At 36.9% G+C, this 20,159-nt stretch overlaps 2 protein-coding genes and 1 non-coding gene across 3 annotated transcripts; all 3 read right to left on the reverse strand.

Annotated features, from left to right (window-relative positions):
- Nucleotides 1-7,709: 7,709 nt before the first annotated feature.
- Nucleotides 7,710-8,153, reverse strand: LOC121808705. The gene has a single exon (XM_042209298.1). The coding sequence runs from the start codon at nucleotides 8,151-8,153 to the stop codon at nucleotides 7,710-7,712; it is 444 nt and encodes a 147-aa protein (XP_042065232.1).
- A 3,335-nt stretch (nucleotides 8,154-11,488) lies between these two features.
- LOC121806590 (callose synthase 12-like) lies at nucleotides 11,489-17,465 on the reverse strand. The gene is made up of 2 exons (XM_042206698.1): nucleotides 11,972-17,465; nucleotides 11,489-11,766 (listed from the first exon to the last, which is right to left on the reverse strand). Exon 1 carries the CDS (start codon nucleotides 17,286-17,288, stop codon nucleotides 11,979-11,981), a length of 5,310 nt encoding a protein of 1,769 aa, XP_042062632.1. The 5' UTR covers nucleotides 17,289-17,465; the 3' UTR covers nucleotides 11,489-11,766; nucleotides 11,972-11,978.
- LOC121810164 lies at nucleotides 14,258-14,338 on the reverse strand. Its single transcript, XR_006052421.1, has one exon. It is a non-coding gene; the product is annotated as a small nucleolar RNA J33 (small nucleolar RNA).
- Nucleotides 17,466-20,159: the final 2,694 nt, after the last annotated feature.

The following is a 20,159-nucleotide window of genomic DNA, read 5'->3' on the forward strand; positions in this document are numbered from 1 at the left end:
CTAATTCAGTCGCTTGATCGATGGTTTGACTGAGCCATCTTATAAACAAGATCAAAAAGGTCTCGGTAAATAGTGAACCGGATAGTCTGATCCCTACAAGCACCAAAATCTTAATTGATCACAAAGTTTATTAAAATCAATAATTTGATATGGAGTAATTTACAGGCAGATTTCAAAGTTAGAATGCAAAATCAAAAGTTGGTGAAAGTTTTGAAATTTACTGGCAAACACCTCTTTTCTTAATTGGCCAATTTATTTATATTTGGATGATGTGGAAGCCAAAATCCATGACTTTTTAATTGCTAATTTGTATATCACTCACAAAAGCCATTAATTTTATTTTAAAAAGTTGGGGTGAGAAAAATATCCGAAGTTTGAAAAATTCGAACCGAACCAAACTAAAATATAAAATTAAGTACGATTTTTTTGGATTTTCAGTTCGAATTTAGATCGGACATTTTATAAACTTCCAATATTCGAATCGCAATTTTTAAATCTTAAGTAATACTATGAAATTAAAAATATATTTATAATTATAACCTAATAAATCTAAAGCTTTTTTGTTGAGCAATTTTAATGATACTTGGTAGCAGATTTTCATATTTGGGCATTGAATTTTCAAATTTTTATGCAATTTTTGATTTTTCGGATTGGGTCCGATATTATAGTCCATATTTCAGACAATTCAAATCAAATTCATTTTTCATAAAATTTCAAAATTTCAGATCAGATTGGGCGAAAAGCAGATATGAAATCCAAATGTTCACCACTTAGAAAAGTACTACTAATATACTAAATAGAAATAAAATTTGACTAATGTATGTTCGCATCCAAATCGTAGTACATAATTTTACCCTAAATCTAAATTAATGGTACAATTGAGAAAAATGTCAAAGTCAGTACTCCCTCCGTCCCAAAGAAGATGACACACTTAGATGACACGAGAGGGAGATATTGTTTTGTGTATTAAGTGTTGTGAGAAAATATAATTTTATAATGACGTGAGAGGAAACTTTTTCTAAAAGAAGAGACTATAGATGCACAAGAACATCAAATTCTTTTATATTTTTGTTCCACGTTCTATTCTCTGCTAACTCAATGGCACATATTCCCTTAAAAAAATGTACGAATTCACTCCAGATATAGCAGACGAGCTTGCAAGTTGGAGTGAATCCCAGGGGAGCACTACTACATCAGAATGAAGACCGATCGCGCTTGAACACAACCACTCCAGCTAATCCATCTGTAGGCATCCATCCCTACCCGAAGACTAGACTATCCACCTCAAATCCAAGCTTCTTGTATCTACATGAAGTGATATGCCGTGGATTTTTCTACTTTTACATTTCTCTATGGCTGCTTTCAGCAATGCTTCCCCATCACCCTTCCCCCTATTAACATCCCATTTTCAGCAACAAGAAAGCAAACGCTTTGCAAAAAATATACTCCGTACCACTGGCGGACACACGTTCAAGAGGGGAGGGGCTTAAGCCTTTCCCAAACTTTTCTTTTTAATATATTTCTATTGTAAAAATTTAAATTTTTTTTGAAAAGTATCTACAGCCCTCACCAAATTGATGTCTTCGAAGTCTAATTGTTGGAGATATAATGGAAGGGAGGGGCTGAAAATTAAATTTACAGAGAAAACTACCTACATTTCATCAATGGCCGCTCTGTAAAATTGGGAAGAAGAAGAAGATAAACGGGCAAACTTAAATGAATATAATAATAATGGAGTTGAAAATGTCAATTGCCTACTTATTCATTAAATACGTGGCTGTGGCATATTTTTAGATTAAAATAATTTAAAAAGTGCCACTAAATTTAAAGTTATCATCCATCCAGTAGTAACACTAGTAAAAATTGTATCCTAAACTCACACTACCGTTTTTTATTCAAATGGCTATTGAAAACTGAAAATGGTTTCTCAAAATAGTTAAATTTGTGTTGGATTAGTTTAATGTAAAATATATGTATGCATTTTTATAATAATTATTATTATATATTTCTTTTGTTCTATAAACTTATAAATGGCAGGAGTTTTGATATCTAATTAGTAAAATAAGAGAAATGAAAAAAAGTAAGAGAGAGGAAAAAGACAGTAGAAATAGTATTAGTGGATAGTGGAATCCACATTATTACAATCCACATTATTAGTCGTAGTAATATAAAAACTTTCATATTTATACTCTAATTTTGGCGATGGCCCAAAATAGTAAAACTAATCTTTTTTTGAAGGATGGACGAAGTGTTTTTTATATATATACTCCCTCCTTCCATGAAATGATGTCTACATTCTAGCATGGATTTTAAGAAATGTGAAGAAAAGTGAGTGGAAAAAGTTAATGGAATATGGATCCCACATTTATATTTTAGTTTTACGATAGAATGTGAGTCTATGATTTAGTTGAAAGTGACTCCATAAAAATAGAAAAAAAAAACAACAAAGTGGACAACAAAGATGGACCAAAATGACAAAAATGAACAATATTTCACTAACTGAGGAAATATGTATATTTTGTTAACAATAAATTTTTTTAGTACAGCTCCTATTAAAATTTATTCCTGCGTCCGCCACTGCTCCGTACTACTCTACTTCTCGTAGTGCCACAAAACGCAGATTACAGTAATCAACATTCAAGTGATATTTAGCTTAGAGGACCTAGAATCAGATGTAATATCACATGAGTAATATTTGTAGTATATGTTGTAATATTAGTTCCATGTACACTGGGTACGAATTCCTTTCTTTACTTTGCTTAATACCCTTCCCTTTCTGTTTTGTTCCACAAATCATATGGCTCTCTCTCACAAGTCCCAGGAACTGTGTCTTGTTGGGTTGGATAAGAGGTGAGACAAAACATCTGTGGAACTACGACACAGATGATGCGGGAGAATCAACTGAACAAATTGAACCTGGAGAATTAGCTTAATGAGCCAGACATCTCTTAAAACCCTAACATCCCCCCCCCCCCCCCTTTTCAAGGCCGTTCTTCAAGTGTGCCTCATGTTCCTCAAGCATTCTTCCTGGATTTGCTATATATACACTTTAAAAGGTGTACATATTTCGGTAAGTCTTATTTGAATTTTATACGTACCTGAAATATATCTCATCTTTATCTTTTGAAGTGTTCTTTACATACCACGTATATTTTGCATGATGTTCACGAACAGATTATAATCCTATTATTTCATATTTTAACATAAGGGTTTTTATATGTTGTCACTTTTTGAATACTATGCAATTGGAAATCATTATTGAACTATAATAGATCGATTTAGGTTGTTTATTTCTTAATTTACTTGGGGGTTTGATGTGAGACGTCTTACTCTGAGATGGATCAATAACGCAGAGCCCAATATTTGAATGACAAAATTCATCATGACACGTTAACCCTGAAAGCTTCTTTCCCACTTCCAATTAGGCATTGGAATATGTGTTGCGGTTATGACTTTTTCAAAAAGTGCATTAATGATCACCTAATTCACCACTCACAATAAAATAAAATAATATTATCTGTTAGGATCGTCGACTGCATTAGTTTGATATTGTCCGCTTTAGGTCAAGCCCGCACGGATTTGTTTTTGGGTCACTCCCAAAAGGCCTCAAACTAATTGGGGTTGGACATGAATTATATACACCTTCCAACTTCCCCTACTCATCCGATGTGGGATGGGTTTGTACCCCAACAAACCTTCCCTCAAACCGAGACCACATCGGGAACGCAGTCGACATGAACATGGGTCGTTCCAGCCCTGGCCCCTGGGTCATCCTGGGCCCGACTCTAACTCTGAGTCCTTCAGGGCCCGACCCTAACCGGGGCTCATCCAGGCACAACCCATAGCCACCTGGGCTCTGATACCACTTGTTAGGATCGTCGACTGCAACATTAGTTTGATATTGTCCGCTTTGGGTCAAGCCCGCACGGATTTGTTTTTGGGTCACTCCCAAAAGGCCTCAAACTAATTGGGGTTGGACAGGAATTATATACACCTTCCAACTTCCCTTACTCATCCGATGTAGGATGGATTTATACCCCAACATTATCATCATGAGCAATTTTAATAAGTAATAATGAATTATTTTATTTTGTTGCGGGCGTAGAGTAAGAGTGAAGTATGAATTGTGGATTAGGTGATTCTTACCGGAAAAAAGTCATCAATTATTCAACCAACAAAAACTTTCTACACAACTTATTTAAGTATATCACGCAAGAATTATTATGCTACTCCATCCTATATATTCTTATTTGGAAGGTTTATTTTTATTATTTTTAGCAAATGAATCTCACTAACTACTAACTTATTTTACTCACTCACAACTGGAGTAGTATTCATATAAAAATAGAGAGGCCATGGGTAATTAGAATATACTCCCTCCGTCCCGGACTACGTGCACTTATTTCCTTTCTGGGCGTCCCAAGTTATTTACACTCTTTCCATTTTTAGTAAAAATTATCACCTACAGCCGCAATTGTTGACTTTGCTATACAATCATTTCTTAATCTCCGTGCCGAAAAGGAAATGTGCGAGTAGTCCGGGACAGAGGGAGTACTATGGTATGGATACATGGAAGTACAATAGAGAATTGGTAGAAAAAGAAAAATGAAAAAAATAGTGAATTTTGATTGATCACACTCACAGACTGCTACTTTGCATATTTCGACTCTGCTGCACGCTTTATCAACACATGTCACTCTCTACTTTCTCCCTCCAAATAAATACTATATGTCTCCATTTTGTTTATCTCACACATGTCAGTCTACATGCCAAAAACATGGAGTATATATTTACTCAAGAAATAATATTCATGAATTAACCATATACTAATACAAAAATGTCAACTAATATTAATATACTAATATGAATATCTGCAAACTATTAACGAAATACTAATAATAACTATTAAGTTTTGAGAGAGTCAGTCAGGCCCACGCTTGTTTGTCGGCAGAGGACCATACCCAAACCGTTGGCTTCAATTTTTACATTTTTGAGTTTTCAACTAGTAATAACTTGCATCTTCTTATGGAGCAATACATATATTGATATACACACCGAAGTAAGCAACCATTTTCACTATTTATATTACCTATTCAAATTCATTTAAACTATAATTCTAATATTTAACCAATTAAAATACTATTTGTAAAATCTAAGCAAATAACTAAATATTAAAAAATTATTAATTAAAATTCGAAAATTTATTCAAACAAAATACTTTATTCAAATTTCTAAAATTACTTAATGAAATTAATTTCAGTTTTTGTATGCCAAATTTATTTGATTATATCTTGTTGGAGACCATAAGTGTACGTCCGCTCTTCGTGTAGAATGTGAATAAAAGTGTGTAAAATTTAATAAAATTAAAAAAAATTTAAAATTTAAATCTAATGGTCAAAGGTTTGAAACAACAAATTGCGAAAATGGAATTAATAAAAATACATCAAAACTCGTCAAAGGATGTGGTGCCAATGTTATGTAATGCGGCGGACTTCGTAATAAAAAGAACAAAACTCCTAACAAGTAAACTCTCTTTCTTTTCAGTCTAGTGAAGTGGAGTGGTATTTTATTTTCCTTTCAAAAAACATGTTCTTTTTCTTATCATCAGTTTTAGTTATGTCGACTAATTTTTTCCATGCTGGCGGGGACGGAACCAGAAACTTATACAAGTTGATGCTGAATTTTTTGATAATAATAATAGTAATAATATTATTACTAATATTAATAATATTATTAAATTTTTTAATTTTATATATAATGAGGTTACAATTATTATAAGACATTAGAAATAATTATAATAAAAAATTTAATAAACCTTTACTCTCAAACATAAATCACAGATTACAACCCTAATTCCTTATCACAAATCACTATCACAATTTTATTGAATAAATAAATAATGTTCTAGAGTCTATAGTCATTGTTCTTAAAAAAATTGGTCGTCTAATTTATTGAAAAATTAAGATAACCATCTAATTAATTGAAAAATCAACACCTGTTAGTTAAATGTAGATTGGTAAATAAAAGCATATTTTTATAATTAAAATAGACATGAGAGCGTGTCAAGCATATGGTGGATTTTGTTGCCGATGATGATGAAGAGCAATGTGAGGATGAAAAAGAGTCCATGGTCATACATGAATTAGACGCACGCCCAACTTTCAATGATGGCGTGTCTAGCATAGTGGAAGCCGAAGATGAATGTGAGCCGTTGAATGCCCTTCAAATCTTGAACACCGAACCAAAGCTACATAAGGTTGCTAATGGAAACAAGCACTTAAGAGAGAATCGAGAGAAAGAGAAAAAGCTAGAGAGTGAGAGCATGCTTCAAAAGCCAATAGAGTGTGAGAAAAGGCAAAAATGTGAGACGCAAAAGCCAAGAGAGTGGTGGGGGTGAGTGTGAATCAAAGAAACCAAGAGAGAAAAACTACAAGCATGTGAGGAAAAAAAGTTGCTTGTTAGACTTTAAGATCAACCTTGGGAGGACTCTAAATCACTATATTCCTTTTGCCCTTGGTGAGGAGAATGACCCTTATTTCACTAACTTTTATGACTTGTCTTTTCTCTTTGATGACTTTATGAGACAAGAATTGAGAGGATTAGAATGTGAACCCCGAGTCGTGGATGTACCGAGTAACTTCTTACCGGTAATAAGCTCATGGAAGCAATGTCAATGTCAAGATGAATCACCCATTTCCCAAGGTTCAAGTATTCTCACCTTAACTTGTGATAATGATTTAATGAAACAAGTGAATGTGATTGGTTTTCAAATGCCCATTTGTGTTGATACTCTTATCACTTGCGGTTTGTTTGATATGTGGCATGATAATCTTGAATCATTACTTGCTAAGTTTAGTCTTACAAGCTATGAGGATCCTTTCTTGTATATCCCTAGCCTTTCTAAGAATGTAAATTCTTTTATAAAGGCAATGTTAGATATGTGGATTGGTAGAGTGGGTGGATTTGGGACAAGAGCAACAAAGTGTTTGATGCATGTGTCTTGGCATGATAGGTTCTATTATTGCATGAGAATCAAACCTTTTAATGGAGTTGGTATATTTTATGGCTATTTTGTCAAAGATCTTACAACAAATGATTTTGTTTTGAAGTGTCTTGTGAAAGAATTGTTAGACTTTTGTGCCTTCATATCATGTGCTTATATTTTGGACTTGTTAAAGTATGATCAAGGAAAATGTCTTGATGGGATGCACACCAGCTTGCTAGGTCCGTCCCTGCATGCTGGTGTGCATGATACTAGTAATATAGACATAGTGTAGTAGTGCTCCATGTTCGTTCCTAGAGTTACTTGAAGGAATGATTATTACTCTCAAATTAAACATGAAACTACATAACTTGAGCAAATGCTTTTAGCTATAATCCTGTGGCAAACTAGCCAAGTCACAATATCATTGCATAGCATGTCTGAATTAATTTCCTTATTATATGATGGAAAAACTATAATCATGGACTAAAATTATGGAAAGGTTTAAGATTGAACACAACTTTAAAAAAAGAATTCGAATAGCATTTAAAATTTAAACCTTACAGAAAGTTTTGGGTTACAATTTGTGAGAGCATTCCAAAAAAATGAATTTGATAAAATCAGGGCAATCCAAAATACAGTATTCTTGTAATCCACTGTAATTTCATTTTCGCAACCCGAATTTCATCATCTCGACCGCTCGATCTTCGCCAACCTAATTCCGGCGTCATCGGACTGGACTCTGTACCGACTCCTTCGGTCCCGCCGCCACGACTCTACCAATCTTACCGCCGCCATTGTTTTTCGCCGATCCCTCATTTTTTCCGCCCAATTTCTTCTTCACCACACGCTGCTTGTCTTCTTCCTCGTCATCCACCAAGACAGCCCCACGGCGCCGTTTGATAACCGCGGGGGCTGGGGAAGCGAGAGATTTCTTAAAGAGCGCATCGTCGCGCTGCACGCGGAGCTTGCTTACGTTGCCCTCGATTCGGCCTTGGAAGCGGCGGCGCGTGGTGTTGACACCGCCCATGGACCAGTGGGCCTCTTCGGCCCAGGCAATCAGGGGATCCATCACCGGGAGCGGCGGATCGATCCTCTCGCAGTCGGAGTAGAACCGCGGCCGTGGGAGGCTGCCGCCGTAGAACTTGCCAAGACCTAAGGCCGCAACCATCGCTACAGCTGTGTGTGTGTGTGTGTGTGTGGGTGGGAGAGACAAGAGAGAGATTTGTGTTACGTTAAATGCGAGGGCGATTTTATAGTGACCTTTTTGGCGGGAAAATAGGAAAGGCCGCAACCATCGCCACGCTTCTATACAAAATAAATAAATAAATAAATAAATAAATAAATAAATAAATAAATAAATAAATAAATAAATAAATTAATTAATGAAAATTTTTACTTTCTTGCTTAAATGGGTAATTCATTAAGTTCATAAAAAAGTCCGTTATTTCATTTTTTATTTTTTATTTTCATTTCTATCCGTTGATACTTTACTCTTTTTTTCCATTAATATGGAGCATTAGATTTTCTTGTTCTGGTAAATATACATCTGTTTAGTGTTCTTTTTAAAAAAGTGAGCTGTTTTAACAAAAAAAAAGCATTGCATATACAACTTTTTTGGGTTATTTTATTAGTGTGTAAATTATTGAATTTTAATCAAATTACGTTTTGAATACCAATTTTAAAATATGTCCATAATTAATGATTTTTAATTTTATTCATGTATCGATGTAATCCAATTTAATGTTGATGAGATCGCCTGCAAATTGAAATAGCTATTGATTGGAATAAAACAACAACGTTTAGAAATAACAGTAGTAGCTAGGCATGCACAAACCGACCCGGTCCGGCGATTAACCGCCGGTTCGGGCCCGCCGGTTCATGAACCGGAACCGGGCCCGGAACCGGCGGGTTGAACCGGCAGAAGGGTTGAAGGGTCGGTTCAGGTTCGGCAATATATTGAACCTGAACCGGCGGTTCAAAACCGGCGGTTCGAACCGCCGGTTCAAAGGGTTAAATAGTGTTTCGTAGGTTAGGGGTTCGTAGGGTTCGCGTAGGGGTTTAGTATAGCCGTTGGAACCGGCGGTTCGCGGGGTAAACCGCCGGTTTGTCGGGGTAAACCGCCGGTTCGGGAGCCGGTTTCTGACGGTTCCGGCAACTTTTCAGAGGCTAGGCCGTAGGGTCAGTGTGTAGGCCTGCAAAACCGGTCAGAAACCGGCGGTTTTCTGACGGAAACCGTGGACAACCCGCCGGTTTAGGGGTTGAACCGCCATATGTTTTTGTATATGCAAAAACAATTACATAATTGTATTTGTATATACTCTAGTCGATGAAGTATATTTCTCTATACGGCTAAATGAGGGAAACTTTTGACAATTCTACTATATTTGTTGATTGTTAGACGAAACTCAACATTTAAAGTTGAATTGCTAAAGGTGTCCTTAATTTAGTTATGTAGAAAGATCTTCTTCGCCGGTTAAGAGTATATATATAATACACTTATACGTTTAAGAACTTCAACATCGTTTCTTGTCATTTGTAATTAGTTCTTCACTAGTAGTCTCATTTGTATTTAAATTTTGTTTAAGACTTCAAGACCGCCATATGTTTTCAATTTGTAATTGTTGTAACTTGTAACGTGTAATTTGTAAACATGCAATTTCAATAAAATTGCAACTTTATCCGTATTTTTTTCAATTTTATTTACTCACATTTCATAAAAAAACAAACTTGAAAAGTGTAATGTAAGTTGATTAAAATTGAAAAGTTGAAAAATGCAAAAAAAAAAAAAAATAATTCGTCGAACAGTCGAACCGGCCCGGAACCGGCGATTCAAGCCGAAAACCGGCGGTTTTGAACCGCCCCGTAACCCGCCGGTTTTTTGAACCGGAACCGGAACCGCCGGGAGCTAGGCGGGCCGGTTCAGGTTCATACATTCCCCGACCCTTGAACCGCCGGTTCATGACCCTGAACCGGCGGTTTTCGACCCTTGTGCATGCCTAAGTAGCATTTAAATTATTGAATTTTGACAAAAGTTTTATTTTGCACCTGAACTAAATGACTAATCCCTCTGTTCACCAAATGTTGTCCACATTTGACTGGACATGTGTTTTAAGAAATATGACGAAATGAGAGTTAAAAAATAATAAGATTCACATTTTGTCATTTCGTTCATTCCCACAATAAGAGTCACATTACACCTTTACAATAAATGGTAAATAAGCCATACATTTCACCAACTTATTTCACCCATATTGTATTACAAAACTAATATATACATATATATATATATATATATATATATATATATAGGGAGATTATCAAAATAAGTATGTGTTTAAATCCAGAAATGCAGACCATGGTCAATAATTAACCAAAAACACGGAAGGTCATAATTAAACAATTTTAGGTCATATTATAATATTTGGGTTTAATGTCATGCTAAGATCGTTTTAGGTCATGCTTTGTTAGCATGACTTAAAAATTACCTAATTATGACCTAAAAGTGCCCTAATTATGATATTGTTCTGCGTTTCTGTATTTAAATCTAGTTTTGCATAGATCAAAACCTTATATATATTATATATATATATATATATATATATATATATATATATATATATAAAAGTGAGATTCATAATCCACTGACTTATTCATCCCTCTTTTCTTTACATTTATTAAAACTCGTGCCCGAATAAAATGTGACTCATGTTATGAGACGGAGGGAGTATCAGCTTTATAATAGAACGTAAATGTAATTATAATAAATTAGTGAAAGATAAGATCCACCTACTAAAAATGAAAATTTTAAAATGCATAATATGAACCGACAAAAATGATAAATGTGGAAAACATTTAATAGAAGAAGGGAAGTATTCCCTCCGTTCCATGTTAATAGAGTCATTTTTCTATTTAGAGGAGTTCCAAGTTAATTGAGTCATTTTTATTTTTGATAAAATGTAATTCTCACTTTTACTTTATTCTCTCTTATTTCTCTTGCTTTATTTTCTCTTACTTTTTTCACCATTCATTTAACACACTATTCTTAAACTTCGTGTCTAAAAGAAATGTCTCTGTTAATAAGAAACGGATGAAGTATATCATTTGATGAATAGAACATTACGAATGTATTAACCTACCAAAATTATCATTTTCAACTTAAATTAAACACAATAGACAGAAAATTTATTTGAATGCGAGGGTATAATTCAGACGACAACGTAAAATTTTCTTTTGTCATGGATTCTCCACCCATATAATACAATCTCATAAAACAACAAAATCTTGGTAAGTAGAATTCAAAACCTTCTTCATTGACTCATATTAGGACATCACTGTGAGAAAGCTGAATTCAATTAAAAAAAAAGAATAGAAAACAGAAAATTGCTTATATTTTAGAAAATTAATTAAAGTAATTTTGTGATTGAGAAACTTCACTGCCCCTGAGTATCCCGAATTGCTAGTTACAATGAAAAACGGAAAGGAACAAAATCCGGAATAATACAATTAAGTATGAAGCTGGCAAACATATATTTACTCAGAAATGAAAGAAACACAACATTCAAATACTTTCTTACAAAATCTGGGTCATATATCGATGGATACAAACAAATGAAATATCAGGAATCTCAGAATTTTTATAAACAGCAAGAGAAAGATGGAGTAACCGGCAATGTCGATAAATGATGAGAATCTCCAGTTCCGTGGTTGTAAACAGAAAGCTGTACCTATGTCCAAACTAGAATTTCAACGTGTTCTATCTTTTCCACGAGTCGACTCTAAACCTGCGGTTCACAGTTGATTCACTTAGAAAACTGCTTACAAGGCGCATATAAATGCAAGAGCATAGATTAACAACAGTTACTAATCAGAAACAGGAAATGATAGCATTTAAGAAAGAACTCAAAGAAATTTTGTACAGAGGTCCTTATATTCATTCATAAATGTAGTTTCTATAGGAACATGCTATGATCTCGGTGAAAGTAATACCTCATCTTTACTCATCAGCCTTGGGTTTCTTCCCAGCCAGAATTTGAGATATGTGTAAGCCCCGGCTGAAAGCTTGGTTGAAGAGAATCCTAGTCTGCATGTTTTGGAATCCGGGCAGCCACGATAGGAGGGCGACTGGAGCCATGACAATAACCCCAAACATGATGTCATACATGCGAGCAACAGAGAGAGCAGTATCCCAGAATATGGTTTTCTCCAGAAAGGGACGAAGGATCTGTGCAATACATATGAATCCCCAGCCCGTAGGAACAAAAGCCAATAAGCTGGTGAAGATATCCAAAAATTTGAAGTGGGTAAACTGGAGCAAGGCAACTATAACAACTACTCCAAAGATGATCACAAGGAACTGAACCAAACGATAGTAAATGTGCTCCTTTGCAGCATATTTCTCCCGAGCATAAGCTATTACCCAGTAAAACCCAAAGGCCACTAGCACATATATCCATGAAAGCAAGTAAACAGCAATGCTCATGCTACCAGCAGCAATGCCTAAGTGATACACAATACCATACTGGAAAAAGAAGAAACGGAGGTTCAAAATGGTCTCCAGTATTTTCCCCCAAAGCCCAGTCGTCCTCAAATGATCTTGCTCTTCGTACCACCACTTTTCCCAGCTCTGTTCAGATTTTGCAAACACACCACCCTTGAACCATATCCAATTCATGAAGTCATCAAAGTCATACACAGTTTTTAACCAATCAAAGCCCAAAGGGTTAAAAATAAAGGGGCCTAAAATCCACGAAACCACTAAAAACCAACTGGTAACAGTCAATGCTATGTACACCAAAGTATCTTTAGCTACTGGGCTGTAAGAAGCATAAACAGTAAGTATTAATCCAAGTTCAATAGCCTTAACAAAATGGCTACGAGCATATAATCTATAGTTCTCAGCAAAGCTCTTATGCTGCACCACAAAACCACGGCCAGTTGCACGGTATTTTGCACCACCATGCAGAACAGTTCTGCCAAAGTAATGACCACGGGTCCCCATAGAAAATGTATAAAACACTGAAGAGAGTTGGAGCTGCATTGTCAGAAAATCCCAAATAGAATTCAGAAATCCATGCTCAAGAGAGTTCTCCACAACCATTGGCAAGGCAGTAAAGAGACCAAGTTGGATGATGAGCTGCTGGTTCAAGATTGTACCAAGTGCTCGATTATCATTGGCATTTGACAAAGCAGCACCTTCAACCCCACTTAATGCCAAATAGAGCCGACCCCACAAAAATGCATACACGGTGAGGAGAATCATCATGGTATTGAAGAAAAAGCCCACGGTTGTATAAAAGAAAGAAAGCATTCGGAAGAAGTCCAGCCGATGACCCAACCTGTAAACATCTCGACTTAGTATCTGCTCACCATTCCCGCTGGCAACCTTGGCTTCAAACATAGAGATCTGATTCAGCCCAACATCCCTTCCCTTTCCAACTTGGATGTATTCATGGTGGGTAACATTTCCACCTCTCAATGTGCAATTGAATCCAGCAAAAATATCCTCACTGATGTTGATTACTCTGGAAGCCTTGCTTATACCTCCCCGAGTTAGAAACCAAAACCTGTCAAACACATCAGGATGCCCATAATGCATCCGAACTTTCAATGGATTTGCTAAAACACGCTGCCCCAAGGTCACAAAGCTCGTCTCCTGAGCAGACATAAACCAAGCAAGTGATGATACAGAACCTGTAAAAATGTGCTCCCGAACTCCTAGGATGGTAGGTTTTCTGATACCATAGTAGGACTTGAATTCCTCCAAGAGATTCCGCATCTTCAGAGCTTCCTCAAAGTAGTTATCCTGGTTCATGTCGATGGTCTGAACTGCATCTCCTCTGGTGAATATGATGGAATGATTTTGATTCTCTGGTTTCCCTTCGCCAAGCTTCACTGGACCAGGCAGCTTGACCCGATATACCTCAACTTCCTTTTGCAACTTCTGGTCATATTTCACCAGGACAGAGTAATACTCTTTCTCATCCCTCCCTGATTGCACCTCATCAACATAGGCAACACGAAGTGCTTCGTTAATCTTCATCAAATAAAGTATCTCTTCAGCATGGGGATCCTTCTTTGCCTTTTGAGAACCATAAATCTGGCATGCAACTACATAAGAGAATTTCATTAAAGCTGTTCCGCGCTCGTGCCCTTTAAAAATAAGACTGACTGAACTACTGGCTCTGCTCAAAGTTCTTGAAGAAGGAGACTGATCTAAGCTCAAACGGTCCGCTTCATCATTACGCCTCATGGAACTCAGTTGCTGAGATCCTTCTCTCATGTCCACCTCAGAAGCAGAATCCAGAAAAGCCAGCAACTCTAGGGCACGGTAGTAATACATCATTCCCCTCACTGTGCGGGTTAGTGTCTGGCCTCTGTATGACGCCCATAATCGAAGATCTCTCAACCTAGTTGTCCACAGTTCTCTTTCACTTTTCATCCCTTCCCTACGCATCCTCTCAATGAAGTTCCTCCAGTCACTAGCATAAATGGTTTGCATGTAGTAAAGGGTTGAAATCCCATCTTCATTCTCAGTTCGTAGCTGTTCCTTGCTGAATAGCACCTCCTCGTTGTAGTATGGGGTAAGAACACTGAAGGCTCTCATTTTCTCAACTTGAGGAGCATGAGGCATGTTCATGAACAAGGAATTACTGAAGAAGGCAATTCTACGCCTTGCCTCAAGATTTTCTGGAACTTTTTGCATGGAATCATGAGAGGTGAGAATGGTATGCAACCTCCGAACACGACGATAGAAAGTTTCATTACTTGCACTAGGCAACTCAACAGCACTCTGAAAAAGCAACGCTTCACCAGAAACTGCCCTTTGAGGAGCCAGACCATCTGCAATCAGCTGGTCGCTGTTTCTCGGATCTTTCAGGAAATCTCTGATAGCCACCTCATAAAGGGCCTGAAGAGCATTCACCACCTTATCAGCATTTTTATCAGGCTTGACAATAAGATCAAGAAGACGGACCAACTTATCATAGATCTTGGGGAGGGCAGTCAGGTTATAGGTTTTTGTGAATTTCTCCAGCTGTACAAATTGATCAATTTCTTGGAAATAAGTTCTGATTATGGAGCGCTCCTCAGAATCGTACTTCACAATTGCGGGCAAAAAATGCTTTAAGCTGTCGTATGCTTCAATAACTGCACATCGTCGATACTCAGACTTGCAGATCTTATTCCAAAACCACCAGTCAGGAGCATCTATTAATTCTTTTGCCTGGCTCAGTGCAAGAAGCAGCTCATTACACAGGAGCAAGCATGGCCACTGAATTACCCCGATATCCCAGTTACTTCTAGGGTCATTCTTGTCATTTTGAGGCAGCTCCAAGAGCTCAACCTCACGGTCAGAGACAATGTCTTCCTCTCTGAACGTATGGATTACCTCATTCCATATTAATGCAAATTTGTAGGCCTCAACCTGGTTGGATTCAAGTTTCTTAAATGGCCGGCCAAGTCCATATCTCAGCTTCAATCGATGAATGGCATCCTTGATCTTGTTCTTAATATTACCTCTTGAATTCAAAAGCTGCTCCTCAGGCATAAGATTAAACTGGATAGCACTAGCAAAGAACTGAAATCTCAACCTCAACTGCTGCATATTCCGAATTTCACCCAAGTGATCAAACAACCCAACTGCTGCACCGACAAATGAAGAGTATATTGAATACCAAATCTGGATATCCATTAGGTAAATCAGAACAACTGGAAGCCACAACAGCCCAACTGCAAACCGATTACTGTTGTCAAAAAACTCATGCCACTCATAGGTAACATTTTTGAGATCCAGCAAAGCCCTTGTTGGAGCAATCATGGGTTTAATCTGCATGAAGTAACTAAAAACAAACTTTGTGGCAAGCACTACGATCCAGAAAAGGCTGTACTTAACATTGTCAACAAGGCCTTCCCGTAGCCCTCGACCCACAAAAGTCCTGCTTTGAAACCACCACGACAGCAAATAAAATATTTTCCAGTTTGTGTTCTCCAAAAAGTTCCTAATCCATGGTATCAAGAATAAAGCCACGGCCAACAGCTCTGGAGCAAGAAAAGCCACCACAACCTCAAGAAAATTGACCATTCTCCTCTTTGTTGCACCACTATCCCAGTTACGATCACGATCTTTCTGATCCAAAATCCTCCCGTAAAAGACCCCAAACACCACAACCCACACAGCTGCAACCACAGTTTTCAAAACCATCCTCACCCCCAAAGACTTGGTCTCCCTTGAAACCAAGCTGTACTGCATTCCGATATCCAACAGAGACTGTAAGAACCTCAGAGCGCTCCATGTTATAAACACAGTCAAGCACTTTCCCTGAACTTCTGTAGTTCTCAACGACTGCCATGGATACTCCCTGCCCTCCCAGGCAACAATAATGGCCGCTTGAAGAAACAGAAACAGCATAATCCACAACTTATCAAAGCTCCTAAACAAGTTCCAAAACGATCTCTGCTCCACAAACCCCGTCTTCCCTACCTTCTTCCCCTTGTGTCCCGTAACGAAAAAATTACTCCCGAGATCAACTGGCCATTTCAGCTTATCAAAACACCTCTTACTCCAAAAGTACTCATTTATATCATCATAATTCCGCCACGCAGAATGTGGCGCCGTCCCATTCTTACTATTGTCCACCTCGGCTTTAATTGTATCATAAATTGGCTTCACAATTTTATTCAGATAAGCATTCTCCCCAGATACCGAGGGCAAAAAGGGCCTCCCAGTGTTCTCATCAATATAATCCTCCAATATCTTATTCAACTCCATCGCCATATTGTGAAAAATATAACAGATACATTCAGGAACGAAGCGCAAGTTAGCCGACTCACCCCAAATCAAGAGATACAGAGACACGTAGAGAAGCTCCCGCCGGTTATCCGACGCCGCGTGGCGCGAGTGCGAGTCGGAGAGCCAGATGTTCGACTTGAGGTTGAGGTACGAGCACCAATTGGAGTAATTCCTAAGCAGCGAGCGGCGGAAGCGGCGGAGAACAGTCGGGTCGAGCGTGTCGATGTTCTCAGGCGGAGGGGAGAGGCGCATCTGAGCGTTGGAGAGGTGGAGCACGATGTGCTCCCTCTGGTTCTTCACGCTGGATGCCTGAAACCCGAAGAATAGGGCTAGCCAATCGAGGAGGTCGTAGTGAGACTTCCATGGCGCGAAAGGCGGCCGGCGGAGGTCGCCGACGGAGCGGAGGGCGGCGGCGGCCGCTCGGACTTCGGGGAAGCGGAGGGAGGGGTGGTCAGCGAGGAGATTGTGGACGGGGATGATGTTGTAAACCTCTTCGTCCTCGGAGCTCTGATTCATTGCTGCATTCGCGGAGATCTGAGGATTTCGGAAGGCGCTGGGGGTGATTTTTGTGATGATATTGAGATTTGAACCGCGACCGCTGGGGTCGTATTGGCGGCGGCGGCGGCGGCGGTGGAGTTTAGATTTGGGAGTTTTAGAAGTCGAAAGTGGTGATTGAGAGGGCTAAGGTATTCAAATGGCAATGGCGGATGGAAATTTACGCCATTTTTAGTGAGAGAGAGAGGGGTTTTGATGGCGATGTCGATAGTACCTCTTGCTTCTATGGTTGTACCGTTGATTTCAAACTATTTTCACTTGTGTGACAGAAGGTTGTCATGGTTGGACTCGGTAAACTTTTGTTGGCAATATATTATTTCAAAATCATTATAAATATAAGTATAGGATTAAAAGTGTAAGATGATAAATTTTTTAATTCAGATGTTAATACAAATAAACTCATGAATTTTCGCATGTTCAAGTTTGACATTAATGTTTAAGGAAAACACGTCTATACTTGGTAAATACGAACATTGACCTTATTTACATTAGGAAGTAATATGTGCTTATTTTTTTAAAAAATGTAGTAATATATATCCCAAATATCATATTGGATTTACGATATTGCTACTAAAATTAGGATTTCTAGAATTGAGGTAATAAAATTTGAACTAATTGAAAACCAGTAAAAATTCATAAAAATATCTACTAGTTGCTGAGGTATGCAATCATATCCACTGATTTTTTCCATCGATATTATGTTAATACCATAACCTTAATATGAATATTTGATAACTTTTTATCACGCATTTATTAACCTTTGTACCTTATCGCATCTAATTATGGAGTAGTACGCAATCATTATTTAGAAAATTGCCATAAAGTAGTACCATTATTATCAATAAACTAAATTTGTTGCTAGTGTATAATTCAATCAATTTTCTCTATCCAAACAAACAATAATAATAGTAGAATCTGATCATGTGACATGATCAGTCAAAGAAATGGTGAACTTTTTTTTGCTTATTACGAAATGGTAAACTAATTAACTAAGATACACTAAACTCAAGAAATTAAATTATGTAATTATTCAACACGCTTCCGCATCTTCTGTCACTACAAATTAAAGGACGCTTTTTCTTTTCTTGTTTTAGTTTACCTTGATTTATATACACCACTTATATAAAGTTGGATTAAAATATATGCTGTCAGAGAATGGAGAAAACTAATGACAAAAATGATTAATTTACAATATTACTGTTAAATTACTTTTTCCATTAAATGAGATCGCACTTCTTTATTAAACTTGTTGATTTGAATATTAAAGAATGATTATCCAATGGATTCTTTCAGCTGAAACTTGACGTGTAAATAAGTTAAATTTATTAAATTTTGATGATATTATGGCGAATTATTTTTATTGTATTTTATTGCCGTTGGAACTTGAATAATTTTGTTCCAAGAGCTTCACATGATTAGTTGAACTGTGTCAAAAATTAACTGCTAAAGATTATTTTACGTGACTTGATAAAGAACCGACTTGTTTTAAGGCTTCTTCTCATAAAAAAGAAAACGTAAAAAACATTAAACTGATTGCCAAAGATTAAATTTCACCAACTACATATCTAAAGAACTAGTAGTAATTATTTGTTATAAACTAACTCATAACTTTAATGAATATTTACATGTACTATCATCGTTACCTTCCAAATGGTCCCTTTTATTGCCCAATTATGAAATGTTTTTGACTAATTCATACAGAAAAATAGACATAAAACAAGTACTAATCTCGTCAACCTAACCTAACCTAACTGTATATATCATCCTACGCGTATTCCTATCAATTGTAGTAAACTTCACGCTCACCACCACTATTAATTTTACTTCTATCTATGAAAAAAATTTAAGTCACAAGTTTTTATGTAATAAGTAGTTAATGATTAACTAGTAATTTAAGGATAGGAGATTGAAGTTGGGATATCATTGTTAGCCATTTTACACATGCCATTATTCTTATAAAATCTTTACATAGCTATTTTGAGTCTATTCGTAAATACTAATAGAAATTAGATATCCTTATACTCTTTGGAAGCTAACTGATAGAAATTAGATACCAGGGAGTTGGTAGCGCTTGTTCGATTTCATACAGAATTCGAAACTTATTTATCTTCTACGATGCAAGTCCATCCTAAGTCAGAAAGGATGATTTATGGCCATACAAATATCTCATTCAAGACTACAATTCAGGCAATCGTGTAAAATATTAGAAATAGTAGGCAATCGAACTAGAGTTAGTAAAATCAATATCATAGGAATGCGCATGAACAGCGACATGTACATGCGAAACCAATGCCGAAAAAAGACAAAGCCCATTAGGGCTCATTGGCAAAATAGTCTTCAACGTGACATGCAACAACTTTTTCGTATTCTCGTGGCATGTACGACCTAGGTCGTCGAGGTCTTTGGAACAATAATACTTTGTTGCACCTGCCTTCCTACCACATACTGTTGGAAATCATAGAAGGAATCAAATGGATATTCTACGAAGATTGCATAAAATCAGACACGGAATTGAGAAGATTTCTAGCGGATTGATTAGGGAAATTGATTGAGGAAATCTTACCTTGTATAACATCTCCTTAGCTTATATATCATGTACCATTGTCATTGTGAAAAATATAATAGAAAATATACCTTTCTACATGGCATCAAGAGCAGGTTTAAGGCTCAGAAACAAATCATCATAGCCCAGAAAATACCCTTCTCGACCAATACAGGCAAGAATCTGTCAAAAAAAAATGTCAGAAAACAAACCCAATATTGAACTCATAGCCGAAAAATCAGGTCAAGTAAGAGTGTCACCATAGCCTTCAAACTGAATGGCTCGAATTA

Source organism: Salvia splendens, chromosome 6 (assembly GCF_004379255.2).
Source record: "Salvia splendens isolate huo1 chromosome 6, SspV2, whole genome shotgun sequence".
Classification (NCBI taxonomy): domain Eukaryota; kingdom Viridiplantae; phylum Streptophyta; class Magnoliopsida; order Lamiales; family Lamiaceae; genus Salvia; species Salvia splendens.

What these genes read in the sequence shown, in the direction of transcription:
- LOC121806590 (XM_042206698.1), bottom strand. Translation starts at nt 17,288, where the DNA reads ATGAATCAGAGCTCCGAGGACGAAGAGGTTTACAACATCATCCCCGTC.
- LOC121808705 (XM_042209298.1), bottom strand. Translation starts at nt 8,153, where the DNA reads ATGGTTGCGGCCTTAGGTCTTGGCAAGTTCTACGGCGGCAGCCTCCCA.